Source organism: Pelodiscus sinensis, chromosome 17 (genome assembly GCF_052426305.1).
Source record: "Pelodiscus sinensis isolate ZL-2025 chromosome 17, ASM5242630v1, whole genome shotgun sequence".
Classification (NCBI taxonomy): domain Eukaryota; kingdom Metazoa; phylum Chordata; order Testudines; family Trionychidae; genus Pelodiscus; species Pelodiscus sinensis.
This window is the reverse complement of record NC_143068.1, coordinates 18,346,363-18,367,355: the sequence shown is the minus strand read 5'-3', so window position 1 is coordinate 18,367,355 and position 20,993 is coordinate 18,346,363. Positions and strand designations below refer to the sequence as shown.

The following is a 20,993-nucleotide window of genomic DNA, read 5'->3' as shown; positions in this document are numbered from 1 at the left end:
GGAGGACGCTGGAATAAAATTTGGACAGTTTCTTTGTTACATTTAATTAATGAAGAGGGACTGAAATAGCTTTGCTACCTGTCGATATTGAAGAGGCAATAGTCTAGACGCTGTTATCTGAGCTCAACCCTTTATATGAGTGGAGTTGTACTGTCTGAGGAGGAGGCTCCAGTGACATGCAGCATGGAGGTAAAATGTTTCCCTGAGCTCATTGACTTGCAGGAAGAAAACATTGGCTGCTCTGACCCTCAAGAGGGTGCAGCATGAACTCTTCACGGTGTTGAAGGATAGGGTAATCTTGGGATTACTGCACTGCAGAGAGCACCAATAGGGAACATTCCTGCTGTTCAGAGATCTCTGAGACAATTGTGGCCGGTACCCATGAGGGATGATGTACGGGGGAGGCTACCAGCAACCTTGTTTGGGAAGTCAGACAACAATTTAGCCCGGAAAGAGAAATAGTTGAAGAAGTAAAGTCCTTTCTGCTCTTGCTTGCATTTGAGTCCCATGGAGAAGGGGATCATGTGGACAGACTCGGCACTGGGGAGTCCACACTGGCGTTCCAGCACTCATGCTGCTCCACCATGGGGTTGGAGCACACAAAATCTACTAAGCCGGGCTCCCCTAGTATATGATGTTCTAGGAGAATGTGGGAAGTGTCTTTTTCCTCAGTTGAGGGCTTCGTCAGTGAGAGGGGCTAGCTAGGCAGCACACTGCAGCTCTGATAGCAAAGTACCAATATCACTTTTGCTCAAGGGTTCAAATGTCGAGTCAGCGCTAACAAAATCATGAGATTGGCATAAAATATGAGCTTTCTTTTTTTAAAGGTGGGGTACTTTTTATTTTCCACCTAGTTTTGAGCCTTTGCGGTTCATGTTTTCACATCTTTTGTCTGCACTACAGGGTTTTTTTTTAAATTAAAGCTGAGATTTTCACACATTCAAATGACTCTAGGAACTGGGTTTACCATATATTACAAGGGCTTGCAAAAAAAATCACAAGTGATGGCAACACTGCGATATAGATTAAACTTGAAACTTTTTATTGGTGTTGGTAAAATGTCAGTTTCACAGACAATTTGTACACATGCAAACCGACAAAAAATTATTACCATCTTTGATGACTGAAATTTACAGCTAGGCAAAGTAAGAAAAGTGACACTTGAGAACTTGAGATTTTGATATAAGGATATTTATTTTGCATAGTTTGACATATGATGTCAGTTTGTATTTTAGTAGTTATAAAGCTTTAGTTTTTTGAATCTCAGAATCTAGAGTCTGACCCCCTATAGCTTCCCACAAGTGTGAAAATTTAAATTGATAAAAGTACAGAAATGTAATATAACATTGATATTATTTATTGTATTTAGTAAAAAAAAATCAAATTTTGCCAAGCCTAGAGATAGCCTGGACCATTCTTGTTCTCCTGCCTCATTTATCACCAGCTTATAAATAAAGCAAAGTAGATTTTTCCCTGCTGTCTTTGAAGATGATCTGAACACTAGGGGGCGCAGACATAACATAATAGCAGCAAATTTTTTGAAAAAGGGATGAAGAGTAAAAGCAGTATTTTGCTTAAATGCCTGTTTGAATTTGCTCCCATAAATTAGGGCATGTGAGGATGACCTGGTGATGCCAGCCTGTGACACAACAAGAAAAAGATTATTAGAAACACTGCCTCCATAATCAACAGATTGGTCTTACTGCATTTTATGATAAAGCCCCTGATAAAGCCCCTTATTAAAGAAATAATTTCACACCAATTTATTTGATATCAGATACATAGGGAGACAGTATTGGTAGAAACTGTTCTTTTTCTACTTAAAAATTGCTTAGATTTGATAAACTAAATAGAAGGATCCTTGAAAAAAATCTACAGCTGGGACTGCTTAATGGATCTAAATTCTCTGGTAAGTCCGGGGACTTCCAGAAATAAATAACACATAAAATAGTGTTCCCATTAGTTAACACCTGTAGGATTATTGTATCACTCAATATTTAGAACTGCTTTTCACACAGTACCTGTAACATATGTAATTAATTTTATTCACCAAAATCGTAGAATGCACTAACTTACTTAGGGGAAAGGAAATAGTATAAAATAAACTGTCGTAAACATAGGCCCAGTTTCAATACCTTTCCATATGTTGAGTAGTATATTATTAAGTGAGAAGCAGAGAAGGCTGATATTTGTAAAATTGCTATGAGGGGAAGAAGTTTCGAAAGCAAAAACCTCAATTTCACTTTTTTTGGTGAATTTTCCAAAATATATGATTTTTCCATTTTGAATCAACATTTAAAATAAAATGACCTGATCTTGTGTTGAACTGATGACTCAAAACTTTTTGTATGCCATTGGTTTGTGAAATGTTTTGTCATTACAACTTTTTGTTCCAATTCAGACTGGAAACTGATTTGCTAATGTTCAAATTTCCATTTCTGCACCATCTTTAACCATGGACCATCCAGGGATGACCTCTGAAGTAAGGCACCACCCAGCATTAGTACATACAGCACTATGGCTACGTTTAGACGACATCCTTTTTTTGGTAAAGTGATGTAAATTAGGCACATCAATATTGCAAATGAAGCCGGGATTTGAATTTCCTGCACTTCATTTGCATAATGACAGCCGCTGCTTTTTTTCAAAATGGGGCTTTTTGGGGAAAAAACGGCAGTTTAGACAGGGCATTTTCGACAGAAATGCCCTGTTTCAAAAGATCCTGTACTCCTCATTGTACTCTGTCGAAAATGCCCCGTCTAAACTGCCAGTTTTTTTTTCCAAAAAGTCCCATTTTGAAAAAAAGCAGCCTCCATTATGCAAATGAAGCACGGGAAATTCAAATCCCAACTTCATTTGCAATATCAATGTGCCTAATTACCAAAAATGGGATGTAGTCTAGACACAGCCTATGTGGCTCTGTTTATGTTTCTATTTAATTTAGGACAAAATGGCTGCTTGCTCTACACATTCTGGGTATGTCTAAACTACATCCCTTTTTCGAGAAAGGAATGGGTGGAGCCTCGGCTTTTTGCCCTAATACTGGGGTCTCAAACTCATGCTCATCTGCAGCCTGAGGGCTTTCACAGTCTGGGAGTCCCTGCAGCCTCATGAGTGCGGGAGGCACAATCCCTGCTGCTGTCCTGTGCCAGCCCCCCTGATAATTACCAAGGCTGCATCTCTCAGGAGAATGGAGTTGGCAAGAAGGGATGCAATGAGAGGGGGAAGAGGGCTTAGGCTGTAGATGGCCATGAGTTTGAGACCCTGCTTAGCACATCAGGTAGAAGTATTAGAGCTGAATTAGCATGGCCAGGGAAGCAGTCTACCTAGATGCAGACACCAGTAGCAGATTGCTTCTCCCTGGAGGAAGGAGCCCAAAAGGGACTTGTGGCTGTCTGTTCTTTTCTTGGTCAGTTCCTAGGGCAGTGTGGCAGATTGCAGTGACAGTCTTTTCCTTAAGTAACTAAAGTGACTCTAATGCATGTCTCATGCTTTAGCTAGATCTACAGTAAAGTGCTGTGTATAGTAACTGTGCTTGTTTTTCTTGTATCTGATTTGGTGAAGATGTTTCAAGCCCCCTGAAGCTTCATCGAACAGACACGTTCCCTACTTACAGATCAGAGCATTGATAAAAGACTGTAAAGGATTGAAAACTCTTGTGTCTTGTGACAGCCTGGCCCAATGGCTAATAAGGATGACGGCAAGCAAGCAAAAGGTGGAAATACTGAAAAATTCAGCTTGGATTGAATTAAGTCCTTGAATACATTTTTTTTAACCTTGGCAAGAAATAAATGTGTTCTGTAGATATTTAAAAAAATGTCAGACCAACTATCACAATGTTTATTTAATAATTTACACCTGGAGGGGACAGACATGCCCCCTAAATGTTACTGAATGTTTTTATATGAAAGATAACTGTTGCAAATATGTGAGTTTGTTTTATGATGTGGGTACTGTGATACCACTTAGTCTGTTTCCACAGTATGTGTGTTGATGGCAACTGTGTCAGCAATCTCCTGATTCCTGTTTGTTGTAACTCTTACCCTTAGTTGCTAACATTATTGTTTAAGACTTACCTTTTACCACAGCACTTTTAGAAATGATGGCCAATTTTAAGCAGTGGATGGATTTGTTTTTCCTATGCTAAATCTCCTTGAGTCCTGATTTGACTTTTAACAGGACACGGTCACAGTTTCTTTACTTTTTCCATGGTTATTTCCAACTCAGTGGTGTTTAAAAATAAAATTTTTCCCCACCAGTGTTGTGCTTTTCCATGTGAATGCCAGCATCAACAATACAGTCGGCTCAGAGAATAGCATCAAGCAACAGCCACTTATAAATAAGCAGAAGGAAACTGGATTATTAAATCTCTCCCAAAGAATCATTTTGATGAATTTAGAGAAATAGAATAGTAACTTCTGCACTCTTTGTACCATTTGTGACAGTCACATTTTGTGTCCTTTCTACTGTTTGACATTGTCCCTTTAAGTGCTACATTCACAGACACAATTTAGAATGTTAATTAAGTTGGACAGAATGTTTCATGCAACAGTTGTGTTTTATATTGTTTTATATTTAATTGGGTAGCTAGTTTATGGGCATTAAATGGGGGAATTGGAGACATAAATGGATAGTTCTGACTGTTCTGATGTTTTATATATGAGGGAGCTATGTGTAGTGATGCAGATTGTTAACAACAGTTAATAACATTTGCTAATAAGTCAATGAGAAAGAGGAAGGTGGAAAAAACTGGTTTATTTTACTCCAAATGAGGGGCACTTGTAGCTTGAACTCCAGCCAGCGTCTGTTGTAGAATCCACTTCTGCGTGCTCAGGCAGTTCTCACTTGAATTCAGGGCATTCACCCATAAGTCGCCCCAGTATACATCTGTTCTGCATTAAAGTTGTTGACATTTGTAAGAACTGATGCGTTATAAGTCTCCCCATTCTTAAGTCACACAAAAAAACCCACCCCAATTTGCAGAAATGGAAGTCAGCCGCGGGAAAAGAATTCCCCACTGGAAGTTGTTTCGATATAAGTCCAAGTTTTTTGGAATGTCTCTTGGACTTATAGGGTGCATCTACACAGCACCCTAAACTCAAAATTTGCGCTACGCAAATTGTGTATCTTATTTCAAATCTATTTTGAAATTTGGTGCACCTACATAGCGCCAAATGTCAAAATAAAATGCTATTTTAAACCGTCCCTTATGCCTCGTGCAACGAGGTTTACTGGGATGGTGAAATAGTATGCCCATTATTTTGAAATAACAGGCAGTTTGTGTAGACATTGGGTACCTATATTGGGATACCTCCGGTATCCTGAAATAGCCGTGCAGTGTAGACATAGCAATAGTGAGGATAGCCTCTATCATTAAACCCATACATGCCTGAGTCACTTGGAAACAGCAGGCATTTGAAATTTCCCTTAAAATAAGCACTAGCATGCTTTACCATGATGTATGAATGAAATGCAAAATGGTGGCATCCATAACAACCATTAATTTTTTTCACTCAAAGACCGGTAGTATGATTTTTTTTTTATTTTAAAACTGGAAGAATTAAAGTCACATATAGGGGAAATAGCAAACAATCTGCTATAACAATTCCAGACGTCAGCTAAATCTCTCTGAAACCTATGACTTCTATGATGCCTTTTCCCTTTGCCACTAAAAATAGTGTTGTTTTTGCAAAGCCAAACCCAGGGTAGGTTCACATCTTGGTCCCATTCAACCAACTCCCACAAGGTTCACATGTTGAAATAAATGACTCTGGGATGTGGGGGTGGGTGGTTTGCAGGAATGTGTTGGTCGTGTTTAGGTCTTGTAAAGCTAAAAGCAGAGTCCCGTTTTACTTGTGCACCAAATGTCTGATAAATGGTTTTGATTTATTCTGCTGGAATTGCTGAAGTGCTTATCACCATGGTATCTGTGTCCCTGTCTCTAGTTAAGTGAAGTGAAAACCTTTCCACAGAAACGCTTTAAAATGTATATTCCAGGAAAACTATTACCTTTGGCAATGCTTAAAAGGAAGCACAGTCTTTTGTAATGAAACATGCTACTTCCCTAGAATAAGTTAATATTCAGAATTTAACCAATTTCTCCCAGTATATGTGCAGTTTTGTTCTTTATTATGTTTTGTATTCACATATCATAATGCCCAAATGTCACAAAGGGCAAAGGTTGTAGTATAATAGGTGCTGTTTAAATACTCACAGAGGATGCATTTACACTGCACCCTTAAATCGAAATAAGCTACACAATTTGAGCTGCGCAAAGTGCATAGCTTATTTCAAGTTAATTTTGAAATAGTTTATTTTGTAACTTGGTGCTGTCTACACAGTGCCAATTTTGAAATAAATCACTATTTTATAATGTCCTTTATTCCTCATGGAACAAGGTTTACAGGGATGTTAGGATAGTGAGCTTGTTATATTTCAAAATAACAGGCTTGCTTTAAAGACATGGAATAGCTATTTTGGGATACCGGAAATATCCCGAAATAGCGCCGCAATGTAGATGTACCCTAAGATGCAGTCCTTGCCTTTGAATTATGAAAGAGTTTATGAGCTGAAGAGACCCCAAGAAATATAGCGGGAAACTGAAGAAAGAAGTGTCTGAAAGAGGTGGCTGAAATATTTATGGGAAATACCATTTTTGCTACCTACAATAACAATTTTATTAACAAAGACCTCTCATAATTTTGACCTGTGAACATTATTAGTAGAAGGAAATTCAATGAAGTAAGAGTTGAGCTAATAAAAAAGCCTGATTAACTTTTACTTAATAATTTCACTGACTTCAGGGGAGTTGCTTGGGATTTAAACTGGAGTAGGTCAGGTCCTTAGACATCAGTCCCCTGCTATGCATGCATTATGTGAGCTGGCCCACATAAAGAAAAAATAATTAAAACTGGTTATGCAAAAACTCAGTGAGAGAATGTCAAATGATTCATGTGGAGCCAGGTCAGTTATATGCTGAGTCTGCTATGGTGGTGATGTCATTACTTTTACCTGTGACAGGTGGCTGGCCAGGGAGGCCACATCTACACTAGGAAATTACTTCAAATTTATTAAATTTGACTTATGGATTCCTGATTTAACAAATTCAAACTTGTGTGTCCTCATTACGGGGAAACATCAAAATTAGTGCATCCACAGTAACAGAGCCTACTTTGGACTCAGATCCCTAGGAAGTATTATGGGGAGCTGCAGGAGGCCTTCCAGAGGCAAATAAATTGGAATTAGTGGCACTGGAGCATCCACACTAATGTTATTTTGGACTTGCAAGTTTGGAATTAGCATTATTCCTTGTGAAAATCAGGAGTACAGAGTTCCAATTGCACAGCTCCTTATTCTGGAATAACAGGCTTAGTAATGTGGGCGCACCACTTAAAAATTCGAACTTGAGGGGGGGAGGGTTATTTTGGACTACGGTCCTAGTGTAGACTAGGCCTGACTGAAAATGAGGGTCAGCATTTCCTGTGACTAGCTACCCTCCAAGCTGATCCTGATGTGGTGAGTGTTGCATGGTGTGGAGCTAGTCCAGTGTTACTGGTTGCTCTCCCAGTCTTTCAGGTACTGCTTGGTTGAGACAAGGGACTTGTTTCTCCTGTGACTGGCCCTATATTTAATGGCTTTCGATTAAGGCCTTGGTGCTCAACCTTTTTTCATTCACAACCCCTGGAGCCGGGACAATTTTTGTTGAGCAAAAAAACAAACAAAAAACTTCGCCGGAAACATTCTGTTGTTGCTCCTCTAATTTAAAGCACCAGTCTACTCCCTTGCCACTTCCCCCACCCCCGCCACCAGCAGACCCGGATCAAAGCATTACAACCCCCCAAGAAGACAGCCGCTACCCCCTCCCATGGGTTGCGCACCGCTGGATTAAGGAACAGCTGAGCATAATGTTCACTCACCTGTAGGAAGCAAATTGTACACTGACTTTTATCAATGAGACCGGGGTGGGCAATAACTTGAAGACGGTTCTCCAGAGTTAGCCCCTGGTGGGCCTCGCCACTGTCTTTACCTGCGCCTCCACAGGTGCAGGTGCTTGCAGCACCCGTTGGCTGCAGATTACCGTTCTTGACCAATGGAAGCTATGGGAAGTAGCATGGACACCACTTCTTATCGCTCCCATTGGCCGGGAATGGTGATCAATGGCCAATGGTAGCTGCAAGCACCCGTATTTGCTGAGGCACAGGTAAACACAGTGGCAGTGGTGTACCAGAGGCTAACCCTGGGAAATTGCATCTGGCCCACTGGCCAGTTATTGCCCATTGTTGCGTTGGATTCAATTAGTGCATTTTAGCTCCTGCCTTCTATTTAGGGTTATGCAAAAGTTCAGTACTGCAGTCGGACTCCTGGAGGCAACATGTCTAAAGCTTCACTATACGTGAGTGTGCTATTGCTGTCCGCTTTATGGAAATGCAGCAAATGCTGCCCTCTGGAGATTGCTGAAAGGAGAGAGTCTGTTACCTCCTTTCTCCACTTACCCAACCCCATCGCTAGTTCGTGTGCTGCTGCTTCTTGTACTCAAGACTGTTCAAATCCATGATTGTGAATGAAGCTTGTGTGATGCTATTAGCACCTGCAGGAGACAAATGCCCTTCGTGTTCCCAGTGTACACACTCACAAGGGCCATCACAGGTATGGTGATCCAGTTCCATTTCCAGGACCCATGTGACTCTAGCAGAGCTAACACGAATAGTGCAGCCAGATTTAGTGCTCATGGGACTTCCGTGTAGCCCCCAAGCCTGCTGTCAGTTCTTACTTGTAAACAGAAAGGAAAACAGTGAAAAAGTTCTGGAAATTATATATATTAAAAGGAATGGATGTTGCAAATCAATGTAGGAAAAACAATCGATAGCAATTCAAATGATATTTGTACAGGTACGTCAGCCATCAACCAAGCATAATTGCAACCTGTGGAGCAGAAGTCCTACTATTGGCATGATGAAGATAAGACATTCCTCATCCCACTCAAAGAGCTATGCTAGAGTATTTCAGATAGCTGGCAGACATACTGCACACATGAGCAGGAGTTACAGTTTTAAGACGAGTTGAGATCAGTGGTGTGCATATGGACTAGGTTATGGTTACATATTTCTGCTCACTAAAACAAAGCTCATTCTTAAGTTCACTGCCATTCAAACCAACAGTCAGGCACCAGTCTCTGATCGCTTACAGGCAACATGAATGCAAAGCACATGCATATGTACAACATCAGAAATACAACTCCTGACCTTGTCCTAAATCAACCTGGAGCCTCTCTCCAGTGTGAGCAAAGGGGGAAGTTCCCAAATCAACCAGGAGAGGGAGCCAGTCAGATGCACTTGCTGATGCTTAGCAAATCAATAGCATAAAAGTTGAAGGTGAAGCAGTGGGAAAATTATTGAAATCCTAATTACTCTAACTTAAAGAGGCTGGGTACCATGGAATATGAGCTTTAGATAGGGGTTAGATCAGCTCCTTAGCACTGGGCACCATAAAAATGATTAGCAATGCCTGTTAGTGCAATTATTTTTCATTTTATATAAAACCAAAACATAGGCCAATAATTTCAGATTTAGGTCCTTAAAATTAGATACCTTGTTTAGGTGCCTACCTTTTGGTAACCACATTTGAAAAATTTGTTGATAGCCCATGTGTAATTATGGAAAACAATTCTGCAAATGTTTACTTGTGTGAGTACTTCTTTTATTTTGTGTCTCAGCTTGTCCACATGAGTGGGTGACTTTGTCACTTATGATGGGAATTTAATTTTTACATTTACATATTTTTCTCATATTTTTATCATAAGAAACTTAAGCTTATGCTTAACTTTTTAAGCAAGTGTGTAATCAGGTTGATGCTGAGCACATATGAAGCCAATCATGTGCTTAAGTACTGGATTGGAGGCCCAATGTTGACTTTCTGGAAAGTTGCTGCAGAAGAGTGAACAATTTTCCCTCCAGAGCTCAGCAAACTACAGAATAGCACAAAATGTGGTTTTATGTATTTTTTAATAAAGCCAAAGTCATGTTTCTTCTAAACTGGAAGCCAATAAAACAAAATGAAGGTATGCAGGGGAATAAAAGAAGATTTAATATGGATGTAATGAAGGTAAAAGCGCTGATATGAAGAAAAAAATAAAACAGGTTGGCTGTTAAGGGAACACATTAATTCTACTCTGCTTAACATTGTTTTGAGGTACAGCAGCAAGTAACCATTTAGTTGATTTGGGCTGAAATGAATCATTTATAGGGCTTGAAACAATTCCATTTCAAGGCCAAAAAAAAAATGTGTTTCCCCAACAGGACAAAATGGAAGCTTCTCAGGACTTTTCATGAAACAACAAAAGACATCTGCATCCCAGATAAGGATTTGAGTCTCCTCATCCCACTTGGTTATTGGTGGCATGCACATGTACATTGTGACCAGTGATTCCATCCTAGACACGAGAAACTCTCTCATTGAGATGAGACAATGCTACAAAAAGTTTCAATTTTGACAAATCAGTGTTTTCTGACATGTTTTGTTTAAAAAATTCCTGAGCAGCTCTAATAATTGGTTTCCCATTGAATTCCTCCTCCCCCTCAGAGGTTCAATCATACATCTGACAAATGAACAAATGCATGCGAATCTTTTCCATGGTTTGAACCTTTCTAGGATGTCTTAGGGAAGGTTCATTTTAGGCCTTTCTCTAAAATGTAATTCTGGTGAAATGAAATAGACTAGAAGCCCCGGAGACTCCTGTTCTGCATCCTTAAATTGAATGTTGCACACTCCAATTCACTTTATGCTTCCCCACACTTTGCTTTATGCTTCTATCTTGTGACAAGGGTGAGCAAATAACTCGATCTCCACGCTGTTTCCAGCCTGGATTTCTTTGTGGTGCCTGCCCTTGACTGTAAATACTACCACGCATGTAAAAAAACAGAGCAAAACAAATATCACCCTTCGATCTCTCATTTGTACAGGTTGAACCTCTGCGGTCCAGGACTCTGGTCTGACAATATCTGTAGCCTGGCAGGACCAGAGATGTTATGGGATTAGAGAGCCCAAGTGGAAGGCAGAGATTGCCAGCAGCTTGAGAGTGGAGCCTCCTGACAAGGCCAGCAGAGCACCAGAGCTCCCAGGGCAGCAGAGTCCACAGCTGGCGGGACAGGGAAGTAGGCAGGGCTGCTGCAGCTTGCAGGGAGAGGAGGCTGGGGAGAGAAGCCCAGCTGGGGCCTCCCCTTTCACACACCCCCCTACCCGTCCCGTCTTGCAAACTCCCTTGTCAGGTACCTGTCAGGTCCTGAGGGTGCCAAACCAGTGAGGTCCAACCTGTATATTGTTTTGATACATTTGGTTCAGGATGTAAGGCACTTACTTGAGAAATGTAAGTTGCTAGTATCCACCTCCTAGAAAGGCAACCTACTAGAACTAAGAGTGATAGAGACTTTCAGAAAAGCAGACTGACATAAAGTGTTGAAAAGTTAAATGGCAGCATGTACTTGTGAAAGGGGAAATCAATATACCCCTGTTGTTTGAAACACTGTTGAGTACTAAAACCAACTTAATTTAGCAGTAAATGAGGATTATATTCATTTCTATTTCTATGCTAGTCGGCGACCGTGAATCAGTGATTTTAAGGGCATGCTATCACTAGTATTTATCTTTGAGGATTCCCCCCCCCCATTAATGTATTCCCTTTAATGCTGACAGCATCTGTTGTTTTATCATGGATGTGACAGTTCAGTAAATGCTTTTATTCAGCCTTCATTCACACAATGATTGATATGGTAAGACTTTACCTATGGTTGAACAGTCCAATTATAAAGAAAACAGAAAATGCTGCGACCTTGTTCTTTAAGTGAAGGGTCCTTAAATCAGTGGGGTCTGATTCTTTTCCTTTTTAATAGAATTGTCTGGAGGGTGGGAAAAATGACCTAAAAGTATCTTTCCCTTCAAATACGTCATACTCTTCTATTGTATCATTTATGATATTTAATGTCAAAAATCTGTCACAAGTGGTTAGCTGAATGTATAGCTATGATTACAACAGGTCAGGATGAATTTGGTGAGTTATTTATCTTTAGCATCATCGTCAGACAACTAGAGAGAAATCCTTAGATATGTTGAGTGAGAGAGAATGCCCATCTAAATTTCCCCATGGCTTTATGATGGGTGGAAGAAAAGTTTCGGTGTTTTGAATTGAATTCTAATGACTTATTGCAAAGTCTATTTGAATATACTGGTGATAAGTCTCAGAGGGGTAGCCATGTTACTCTGTATCTGATTCTTGTGGCATCTTAAAGATTCAGGCCTTATCTATATTACACGGTGGATTGACACCACAGCAATCAATCCACTGGTTGTTGATTTATTGGGTCTGCTGAAGACATGATCAATCAAACTGCAAGTGCGCTCCCATCAATGCCAGTACAGTGAGGGTGGTATAGAAATAGAATAGCAAATCCTTTGCACTGAGCAGATGTATAAGGGGAAGAATACTAGAAATTCAATTGTTGGGACAGAGCCCTTAGCTTAGGGAATGCTATTGGGATCAGAGAACAATGATAGCAGGATTCATGAAGTAATAGGTCCCTCAGCATTATTTCTCTGGTGGCTCTCCCATTCTCTGCTCCAACCTGCCATGGAATGGGCAGCCACCCAAGCAAGAGGTATAATTTTGCTGCACACTGGATGGAGGTAGGTATGAGCAGAGAAATTACAACCCAGGCCTTTCCATCTAAACTCTGCTATCCCCAACTAGCTTTCCCCCCAAACTTTGGGGTGATCAGAAATTCAGCACATATACAAACATGTCAAAGGAACAAAAATATTCAGCACAAGAACATGGATTTGTGCCCTCCAAAAGGCAGCCTGGACCTCTGTGTAACCTTCGCCGTTGGACACAAGCAACTCTGTGCTATCTGTCAAACTCACTTCCACTTGGATCTGACAGAAATGTGGTAGACTATGTCCTTTTCCTCTCCCTAACCCTGGAAGAGAGCCACAGTAGGGCATATTTTCACTGATGAGGAATAGCCTTCCAAGGCAACATGAGGAAAGAGAAGTAGAAATGTAAGGCAGGAAAAGGTGAGGAAATGAGAAGGAAGTGACTCACCAAGCGAATGATGAATCAATCCAAAATCCCAACAAGATAGTATTCTGAACGGTGCAAGTCTCTAGCTTATGAGCAGATTTGAACTATTTAATCAGAAGCAATGAAGCAGGTAACCCAAGCAGGCATTGACCTTAGCAGCAGAACTCAATGGGGGGATAATTTGTGAAGACTTCACTTGAATTAGATCTCCAGTACATAAGGGGGAAAAATCACTAGCTGCATTCCTGGAAGTGGAGTCATGGTACTTTATACCATTTTAATTTGATTTTCCTTGAACATATTTAGCATAGCCAATACAAAGCAAATTATCACTTTTCCTCTGTATTTGATTGTCTCTGAGATACAGGGTATTAAGACAGATCCAAATGTGGGTCTGGAGTTTTTTCTCATTTCTGATCACTCTTTCCAGAAATTAATGATAGACATTTAGTGATCTTTAATGTCAGAGTTCATCTTTTGACTCTGGGAATAGACTTTCTTCTTTATATATGTAAATTCAGAATAGAATAATTGTTCCATCCCTGAGGCTGTACTTAGTACCAACAACAAAGGGTACAGAAGCGGTGATGAAGCCAGGATGTAATCCTGAGACCTTCATAAGATTCTTTCTTAGTGCTTTGATTGTCCTCCATTTCTTTACATGACTATTTCTGTGTTTCTTAGATTACATTTAACACATTCAAAGGGGAAAAATGAGGTTTAACTCTTTTCACTAGACATATGGGCCTGATTTTGAAAGTATATGGTTGTGCTGCAGGCACATATTGTGTCTTGAACTATATACTGTATCTAATTTGTGAGCATGTTAATCATTTTTAGATACATATGTAAATTTCCATCATTTGCAATCATCTGCATACATACCACATTCTTTGTGCAGGCAAATGAGGGGCTGAGATTCAAATGCAAGTACATGCAGCCCACACATTTTAAATCAAGCCACTAAGGTGCAAACAGGAAACACTGCGCATAAAAGTGGGTTAATACATAGCTGTGCAAATCAAGCAATTGTACATACAGCAGGACAGGACAATATATTTTGTGTATGCTGAGGTAATAGCGGATGGGTCAGCATTTCAGCATTGTCTCCAGAGCTGGCCGCAAAACACAGATATCCTTGATGAAATTTGTAATCAACAACAGTTGCCAGTTAAAGAGATGTCTAGCTCAAAACTCAGAATATTTTGACTTGCCCTAATTGAAACTACATTTAAAAAATTGGCTGAAAGTGTCCTTGGAAGCTATGTATTTATTTGGAGAATTAAAAGCAAAACAACTCCCCCGATAATTACAGTGTTTATCAAAATTAAACTCCATATGTTTACACATTTGTCCTGTTGTGTCAATATTTTGGTGGTGGGTTTTTGTTTTGTTTTGTTTTGTTTGGTTAGTTTTGCTTTGCCTCTGTGCCTCTGTGTGTGTATGTGTGTGTGTGTGTGTGTGTGTGTGTGTGTATAAACCAAATGAGTTCATATTTAAGAAAATGAGCAGCTCTTCAAGTTTGCAACTTCCAGTCTTGTTACCATTCGCTAAATGATCACACAAAGAATCTGAATACAAATATAGTTGTGACTGAGCCCTGTTGCTATGCTGAAGAGTAATGCTGCTACTGCTTCCGGCACTGAGATCACAGGTCACATTATGATATTTCTGTGGATTCATTAACTTGTCCAAGGATAGATTGATCTTCCATTGCCATGAATACTAATGAAACATTTTCTTGTTTTCACAGAATATTACATCATTACTACCAAACACATAATAGTTATAAGAAAAACTGCTTCCAAACAAATGGCTCTAATTAGCATTCTAACATAGGTTATGATGATTAGGTGACACTTCCCCATTTACTTGCCAAAGGCAAGCAAGCGTATTTGATAAAAAAATTAATTGTTTGGCCATATTTTGGGCCATATTTTGAAGAACCTAGGGATGTAAATTTGAGGATGTACTGGTGTCTCACAAACTGACTGCCCATGTGGACGTTTTCGGCACACATCAGAAGTTCCATAAGGTACGTCTGGACTACAAGCCTCTTTCAAAAGAGGCTTTTTTAAAAGAATCTTTCGAAAAAGCTTCTTTCAAAATAGATCATCAAGACAGACACAGTTTTTTTGAATAAGCAATCCGCTTTTTTGAAAGAGAGCACCCAGGCAATCTGGATGCGCTCTTTGAAAAAGCCCTGTTTGCGGTCAAGAATGCCTTTTTTTGAATGAGCTCTTTCAAGCAAAGGCATTCTTCCTCATAAAATGAGGTTTACCGCTGTTGAGAAAACCGCTGTGTTCTTTCAATTTAATTTGAAAAAACATGGCAGCAGTCTAGACGCAGGTGAAGTTTTTTCGAAAAAAGGACACTTTTTTTTAAAAAAAACCCCTATAGTCTAGACATAGCCTTAGTGTACATGGGTGCATTTTGCCCAATGAAATCTTGAGAGGAAGGAGTGTGGTTAGAACACTAGCTGGGAAGTCAGTAGACCTCAGTGCACTTCCTCTGCCACCAACTTTCGGTGGTAAGTCGCCTTTTTTTTTTTTTGTCTGGGTCTCAATTTCCCCATCTCTAAAGTGGAGATGAACAGAACCTCCTTCTTCACAGGTATTATGAGGATGCATTCAAGTTTGTGAAGAGCTCAGATGTGATAAGTGGACATATAAGTGCAAAGATAAGAAACTCATCTTAGTGATAGCCACAGAGAAAATATGTGGCTGCTTCAAACAAAACTGTCACCATTGAACCATCCTGAAATCACACTAAAATGTCACATGTTTGAGATCATCTCAAGTCCTACTTGCCCCCTAAGGAACTTTACTCAATATACTTTAAAATAAACTACTAGCAGAAGACTATGTAAAGCCAACAATGAGTTGAGAAGATTTACATACTTGTCCTAAAATTATCTCTTTAGACAGGCACTGTTTGTTTTGTGTATGTACTGTACATACGCATGGGACTGATCTCTGAGAGAGGCCTAAAAGTGCTACATGTCTACTACATATCTGAGAGAGTTTGTGCATCTGTCTGGGTGTCCGTCCATCTGTCTGTGAATCTATTTGTTCAAGAACTCCTCCTAAACAGTAAGAGCAATTTAGTATGCAATTTCCTCGTATCATAAATTAAAACAAGGTAAGGATTTGGTTGTGCCAAGATAATGGAATGTGCCTGGAATTTGAATATTTCTCATAAAATGGGAAAGGAGGGGTTTGGTGGGAGGGACACTTATACTGTAGAATGACCACAAGGGGGCAGTGAGGGGCCAGAGATGGGGACCAGGACAGCAGGAGGAAAGGGGGGGAGAAAGGAACAGCTGTCTACTATATATTTCAGAGAGTTTGTTTGTGTGTCTGCCTGTCTGACCCACTGCTGGAGGACCCGCATCTCTCCCACAGCTGTGTCCACTGTAGTTACAGTGGCCATGGACAAGCACTTCTCACATGGCCCCAAGCTTCAATGAGAGAGGGATGGGGTTGTGCTTATTATAAGACTCTTATGTACCAGATGACACTGTGTTGATATGAACTCTTTGAAATCAATGTAAATGCACCATGCTAGTGATTGCAACAAGGAATCTGATGAGACTGGAAGAAGGAGGTGGCAATAAACTTTACTTCCAGAAACCTCCTCGATGGTCTCTCTTCCACTGCTGACATTAGTCAGGACTTGTGTCACTTAGCTGATCTCCAGATACACAATTGAAAAACAATGGAGGGAGAAACAACTGTGAACAGGTCAGTTTCCATTTTGTCTGAAGTGTCAGCTCAGTTCTTATTTTGTCCCAACTGGTTTGCACTTCCCAGACATTATAGAAATTAAACTGGGAGACTTCCCTGTTAAAGAATCGGGCTCATTTGTGTCACTCTCCTTGGCCACTAAGTGTCACTGTTTCCATGAGATAGAAGAAAGTGAACAACTTGATTTACTTTAACAGTATCTGCCTCATTCTCTGCTATCTGGCTAAACTGGTGTTTATAGCTAATATAGTAAAACTGTCCTACACTTTTTCTTCTTTATCTGTCTTCCGACACCTTCTACCATTTCTGCCATATCAAGCCTCTATTTTTTACCTTTCGTGTTGCTTGCACAGCAATAGCAACAAAGCAAAACATTTGGTTTAAAAGAAATCTCTGCAGTGTAACCTTATGGAGAAACACACTGAAAGTATAAATGGCTGGAGACCTACATTTCCCCATTGCAGAAATGAAAAAGAATCCTTTCCGGGATGCTGTATGTTCACCACGTACACAGATGGTGATCAGGATTGACTAGGATTTCAACAAAGATGTGCTGCTGACACTTCTTGAATCCCACTGAATGGGGGAATGTTCTGTCTGTGAAATAGCAGCAAGCGGCACGGCAGCGCTTTTCACTGAAGGGCGATTTGGAGACTGGAAAAGGAAGGGTTGGTATAAGTGGGGAAGAGCCCGAATTATACACATTTCTCCTGCTGCTTGCACCGTTTCTGAAAATTAAAGCATGTAAATGAACGCCGGCCCTGCCTGTCTGCCTTTCAGCTCTTTCCCGTCTAGCTGGAGGACAGCTAACGGCACACAGCTGCAGCACTCTGCTCTCAGGTGGCTGTCTTAGCACAGTGAGACCAGGAAGGGCTCAGAGGCTTGTTTGAAGAAGGTATTTCTTTTCTCATCCTCAATGAAACCAGTCCTGGTCCCTACCACCATCCTGATTTTTCTTCACATGCAGTCAAGCCTTCCTCCTTCCCCACAGAAAGGATATGTCTAGACTGTATCCCTCTGTCAGCAGAGGGATGCAGATTAGGCAGGGATTTAAATATTCCATGCCTAATTTGCATAAAAATGGCCACCATGTTTTGCCGACTCAGCACTTTGTCGGCAAAAAGCTGCAGTCTAGAGGGGGATCTGTCGAGAAAGAAAGCCTTTTTCGACAGATCCTGTAAACCTCCTTGCAGGAGGCATAAGGGATCTGTCAAAAAAGGCTTTCTTTCTCGACAGATCCTCCTCTAGATTGTCACTTTTTGCTGACAAAGTGCTGAGTTGGCAAAACGTGGTGGCCATTTTTATGCAAATTAGGTGCGGGATATTTAAATCCTGCCTCATTTACAATGTCGACCTGCCTAATCTGCATCCCTCTGTCGACAGAGGGATGCAGTCTAGACATACCCATAGTGCCCCAGCTGGAAACAGAATCTATTGACTCACTGCTGAAGTCTTCCTCAGTGCTGCTGAAACAGACCTTACTGCCTTTGAGGCCATTTTCCCCCTTTGATGCTGAGCTAAGAGGGAGAAACGGAGATTCAAATCTGTGCCTCTTACAGGCATGTACAAAAGTTTCTTCCTTGCATCACACACATTAAAGCTGGATATATGTGTGCTGATACCAATGCCATTGCTCCCACTGGCTCCAGAGATATCACTGATCCCATCTCCTCTGTCCCGGGCGTAGTGAAACCTTAACACTCGTGATACAACATGCTGCAGACCACTTAGAGATGAAGACATTCTGTAGCCTAAGGACTCTCAGTCATTGTCATCCCTTGTGATGGAATGTACAAACCCTGCCCCACCAGGTGATCGTCACGGAACTGATCTGCACTCGCCCTGCAAGGCATTGCAGGCCTGGGAGAAGGGCATCAAAGAAGGGAAGCCCAATGCAGTTAACAGCAGGCCTGGGAGGAGAAGAGACTTGTAATTAGGGATGTAAATGGTTAACCCATGGTAATCCTCACCATTCGGGTTAACCAATAGGGGCTGGCGCAGCCCTTGGCAGGGGGCTGTTTAAGCCCTTTAGGGCCCACTGCAGGCAGGGACTGCTGAAGCCAGCCAGCTGGAGCAGCCCCGTCTGTGCCCCCCACCCAGGTTATATGCTGGCCCCTGGAAGTGGGACCAGCAGGGGCTGCTGAGCAGGCTTTGATGAAGGTCTGCAGTATAAAGCTTGTATATGAGATTTTCACCGCAGAGCCCACAATGCATGTAACCATGTGACCGCTAGGCTTTGTCATGACATTTGACATCCCTATTCTCAGTCCTCTGCTCTCAGAGGTAAGTGTGGCAGAGACCTGCTGGTGGCAGGTGGTCTAGAGTGGCAGGTGGTCTGGATTCTGAATGCTCACTTTGGAACGCTTCCTAATGCCTTACCCTGTGGGTAGAATTGGACTGTGGTTTGCCAAAGGGCCTTGGAAAGAAGAGAGGCCTGATGTGGGCTTGCTGCAGGTTTTGTTTTCTTTTCCTCCCTCCCTCCCCCATTTTTAGGAGGAGTTTGCCCTTGGAATGGGTGGATGCTGCTGAGTCTCCCATACCTGGCTCTGTGCTGCTGACTACGTGGACACTAAGGCCTGGCAGAAGGGTGAGTACAGGGCCCTTTTGCATCCCCAGAGGATGCTGTGGGAGACTATGCCTGTGACAAACACCCTCACAGTCCGCTACTTGGAAATGGTCTCCTTTGATCTCCCATGCATCCACAACACTTCCAAGGGAGCAATGGGTTCTGCAGCATTTCACAGCAGGCACTGAGTGGATCCATTTCCACTGAACACTGAAATCATGGACCAGGAGGAGCCTCATCACCCCCTTTGAGCCTGCAGCCCACAAGGAGTTGCTCTTAAGGCCAGGAGGATGAAAGCCCTTGGATGGGAGAATTCCAAGGAAGGTACTTGTAACAGGGCAAGGCCCTAGGAACAAGAGGACCATAGAGAAGTCCTCCAAGTGGCTAGAAGGAAACCATCCAATCAGGGGCCAGGAGGGACTGTATAACAAGCTGCGGGACTAGCTGCCACTCAGTTGCAGACCAGACTTGGAAGAGAGGTCAGAGATGGCTGGTTGGCAGAACCAAGGACAGCTCATAGTGGGGAGCTGTTGGATTGTTGTCTCCAGGAGGAGAAGCCCTGTAGACACTGCTCTCATACTGAGTGGGGAAACAGACAAGAGAATGGACTGAATTTAGAGACACACTACAGAGGGCACCAGAATAGGCCTTTGATAGAGTTATACCCCTGAAGGAGTTTGTGATCACAAAGGGTATGTCTAGACTACATGGCTCTATCAACGGAGCCATGTAGATGAGTTTACTAGGCATAGGGAGGCATACCGGGGCAGTCGACAAAGGCTTCCCTTGTCAACCGCGGTGCATCCAGACTGCCCTGCTGTGCCACTAAACAGCTGATCGGCACAGCGCAGCAGCCATTTTGATGTAAACGAAGCGGCAATTTATTTAAATCGCCGCTTTATTTCTCTATGTCTAGTAAACTCATCTACATGGCTCCGTCGATGGAGCCATGTAGTCTAGACATACCCATAGAGTGTGACTAGGCCAGAGGACTGAGTAGCTGCAAAGCTTTTAAACCTCAGGCAGCTCAGGAATCCACACTCTGCCAAACAGGGGTGCTCACAGGAGGTAAGTGCAGACCAGGTTAGTGTGCTGAAGAAAATGGGAGTGGTTTTCAGTAGGTTTCCTTTCCACTCTAACTCTGAAATAGTGCTCCAGGGGGGTGTTGGGCAGAGGAAGGCCAGTAGAGTGGATAACCTGGATTATAGTTTTAGCTCAGACACAAACTTCCTGTATAATCTTATGGTAATCACTTCAACTTGTTTCCTCCTTTAAAAAAAAATGGAATTAGCACATTCCTACCTCACATAGGTGTTGTGAAGCTAATGATCTGTTAACAACTGTGAGGGTCCTCAGATACTGCAGTAAGCAGGGCCACATACATGGCTAAGAAAGGCTACGCTATTGGACATGCTGCCTTTCAGATTAGATGTAAAACAGTGTTCATTATAGAGCCCGTGGCACTCTCTGTAAGATTGGAGTTGTATTCTGGACACATTTAACTTAAATAATTATCTGACTTTCTCGTCCTATTCTAAACATTTGTGTTGTGCCATGATCTGTTCAAAGGCTATCATACTCCACCCAGGGATGGACATCATCTATGTCT

The 20,993-nt window shown here is 41.6% G+C and overlaps 1 protein-coding gene across 2 annotated transcripts in view; it reads left to right on the top strand.

Annotated features, from left to right (window-relative positions):
- The window catches only part of DOK5 (docking protein 5), a 111,823-nt gene extending 105,569 nt beyond the window's left edge, over positions 1–6,254 (top strand). Inside the window, exon 8 of one of the 2 annotated variants that reach the window (XM_014579313.4) lies at positions 3,565–6,254. In XM_014579313.4, the coding sequence (XP_014434799.3) occupies positions 3,565–3,629 (65 nt within the window). In that variant the 3' untranslated portion in view covers positions 3,630–6,254. The remainder of the gene's footprint in view (positions 1–3,564) is intronic. The other variant, XM_006134664.5, reaches the window with a different exon arrangement.
- Positions 6,255–20,993: the final 14,739 nt, after the last annotated feature.